Source organism: Berghia stephanieae, chromosome 3 (assembly GCF_034508935.2).
Source record: "Berghia stephanieae isolate SIO BIC M18660-M18661 chromosome 3, UCSD_Bste_1.3, whole genome shotgun sequence".
NCBI lineage: Eukaryota > Metazoa > Mollusca > Gastropoda > Nudibranchia > Aeolidiidae > Berghia > Berghia stephanieae.
The window spans coordinates 41,837,994-41,840,493 of NC_088362.1; the positions used below are offsets into that span (position 1 = coordinate 41,837,994).

General features: G+C 32.8%; 1 protein-coding gene across 1 annotated transcript in view; it reads left to right on the forward strand.

The window, feature by feature from the left end:
- Positions 1–2,500, forward strand: part of LOC144967750 (uncharacterized) — a 192,396-nt gene that overhangs the window by 166,490 nt on the left and 23,406 nt on the right. The window contains exons 11-12 of the mRNA XM_078905341.1: positions 1,820–2,047; positions 2,480–2,500. The exon at positions 2,480–2,500 is cut by the window's right edge and continues 214 nt beyond it. Coding sequence (XP_078761467.1) covers positions 1,820–2,047; positions 2,480–2,500 — 249 coding nt within the window. The remainder of the gene's footprint in view (positions 1–1,819; positions 2,048–2,479) is intronic.

Sequence of the window (2,500 nt, forward strand, 5' to 3'; positions counted from 1 at the left end):
CTGTGTGTGTGAGTGTGCATATCTCTATCTATCTATCTCTCTATCTATTTATCTCCTTGTAAAGTGCCTTATTTAACTGTCTATCCATCTAACCTATTCATTTAGTTATCTTTTATCATTTAATCTATTTATTTATCTGTCTATTTATTTATCTTTCTATCAATTTCTATCCGCCATCTTTCGCTTCTTGATAGTCAATATAGAAGTAAGCATCCGTCATTTCTTGTTCACCGTTGTATTGAATATATATATATATATATATATATATATATATATATATATATATATATATATATATATATATATATATATATATAGAGAGAGAGAGAGAGAGAGAGAGAGAAAGAGAGATAGAGAGAGATTCTTTAAATTCTCTGTTCATTTCTCACAATTGACTGTCATTAACTAATGCGGTTTGATATAATGGCTTATTCTACAAATCCATTTTGACTATAAATACAAATAAAATACGATAGATACATTGGAACTATTTATTGTTGAACATGCTTAAAATCGTAATGTCATCATGACTCGAACATCAACTATTTTAAATTTCAGAAGCCGGCTGAGCATTAAGATTCCTAAAGATATAAACAATATGAGAGAATGACAAAAGGCAAAAATGGCAAATACAATTCCAAAGAAATCGCGTTATATAAAGTGTTTGGGATAAAGAAGGAACTCGAGTTTATGTTGCTTCTACTTGGTAACTCAGTATTCTTTAAATGTAAAGGGACTTTTTTTTGTTATTTGAACGTTTGACCAAAAAAACAAGAAAAATAATAGATACGACGAAAATTAAAATTTAAAAAGTTTCTTCAAATAACGATAATAATAATAATAATAATAATAATAATAATAATAATAATAATAATAATAATAATAATAATAATAATAATAATAATAATAACAATAATAATAATAATAATATAATAATAAAATAATAATAATAATATAATAAGTGTAGACAAAGTATCAACTTTGTCCACACTTTCCTGGCATATAAAATCCATTTTGGTATAATGTCCATGCTAGATCGACGGTTTTCTTCCTTTATATTTCATTATTTAACCTTGAGATATTGATTTATTTTTTTTCCTTTCTGTGTCCAAATAACTTACCATTTGAGTCTTTGTGTTTGTGTGTGTGTGTGTGTGTGTGTGTGTGTGTGTGTGTGTGTGTGTGTGGAATGTTACAAAACCGATCTTTTGGCAAAACCTAACATCCTCACGTAACTCCCAGTCGTCACAATACACATTATCTGTTATGAACACTTCATCTAATTGTACTTGTCCTCAATCAAAGATCTGAAAAAGTGCGTATGAATAGCGCCAGACAAAGAAGAGGGGAAAAACTACCCCAAAAAATCAGCCTGCGTTAACTGGAAATGGAACCTCAAACCTCCAGATTACTGGTCAGACATGCTACCATTACACAACAGAGTAATTTGTCACTACGCTCTTTATTAAAATGCTGCTGCTTGAAGATCGAAGAAATAAATAACAATTTAACAAATGATTGGAAGCTTCAAATTAATCAATGAAGATAGATAACGTGGACGTTTTGGGTCTCCCCTTTATCAACAAAAACACAATGTTTGAAAGACTAAAGACCTCACATATCTCATCATAATTCGTCTTCAGTGTTTCATTCATCGTGTTTTGTAGATAAAGGGGGAACCCGAAACATCCACCTTATCCGTCTTTGTTGATTAGATCAAAGCTTCCAATACATTTTCAATCGTTATCAATCATCAACCACCTGTACTTTAACATCTTCTAACTGGCATCGCATTGTCATCTACTTGTTATTCCCTCAGGGCAAACCTTTGAGCGCCATGACTTGGGGTCACAACGACAAACGTCTATTCGTGGCTGCTGGATGCCACATGTACGTGGCCTGGGTCAGCAAGCAAGTGGCACCGCTCAACTTCCTGTGTCAACGAATCATCCACAAGTCCGTCAAATCGTACAAAGCCGTAGAGAAGTTGCCGATACCTCAACGACTCAAGTGTGGGGTCAAAGCGCTCTTCTCTCCCACCATCAAGGTAAATCATCAGGAGTTTACGGTTTATTAGAATAATAATTAATTGTGAGGGAAAATTACAGAAGATAAAACACAGTAGCAATTAAAGTTTATGCTATATCAAAGTATTAAGGTATATTTCATTTCAGTACCTGTTTTCAGTTCGTACCTTGTCAGCATCTGTATATCCTTACAATAAATACGCGTGCTCATGCTGCTTAATGCAGTGCGGAATTAGGGTCTAATTCCGTCATGTTCAATTTTCACTACAACCACTAAATGCAGGTAGCTGATGACATTTTAATTGGTCGATATTTGAAGTAAAATTTTTAAGGTCAAAATTAAATTTGACAAAGAGTACCGGTTTGAGAAGGTGGGTTACAATTTAAAGAATCTTATTTCTATCTATCCTTTCAAACATATTATTTAACATGGCATTCCTTCTCCCGGGCAGAGTTACATACCAGAGCCCCTT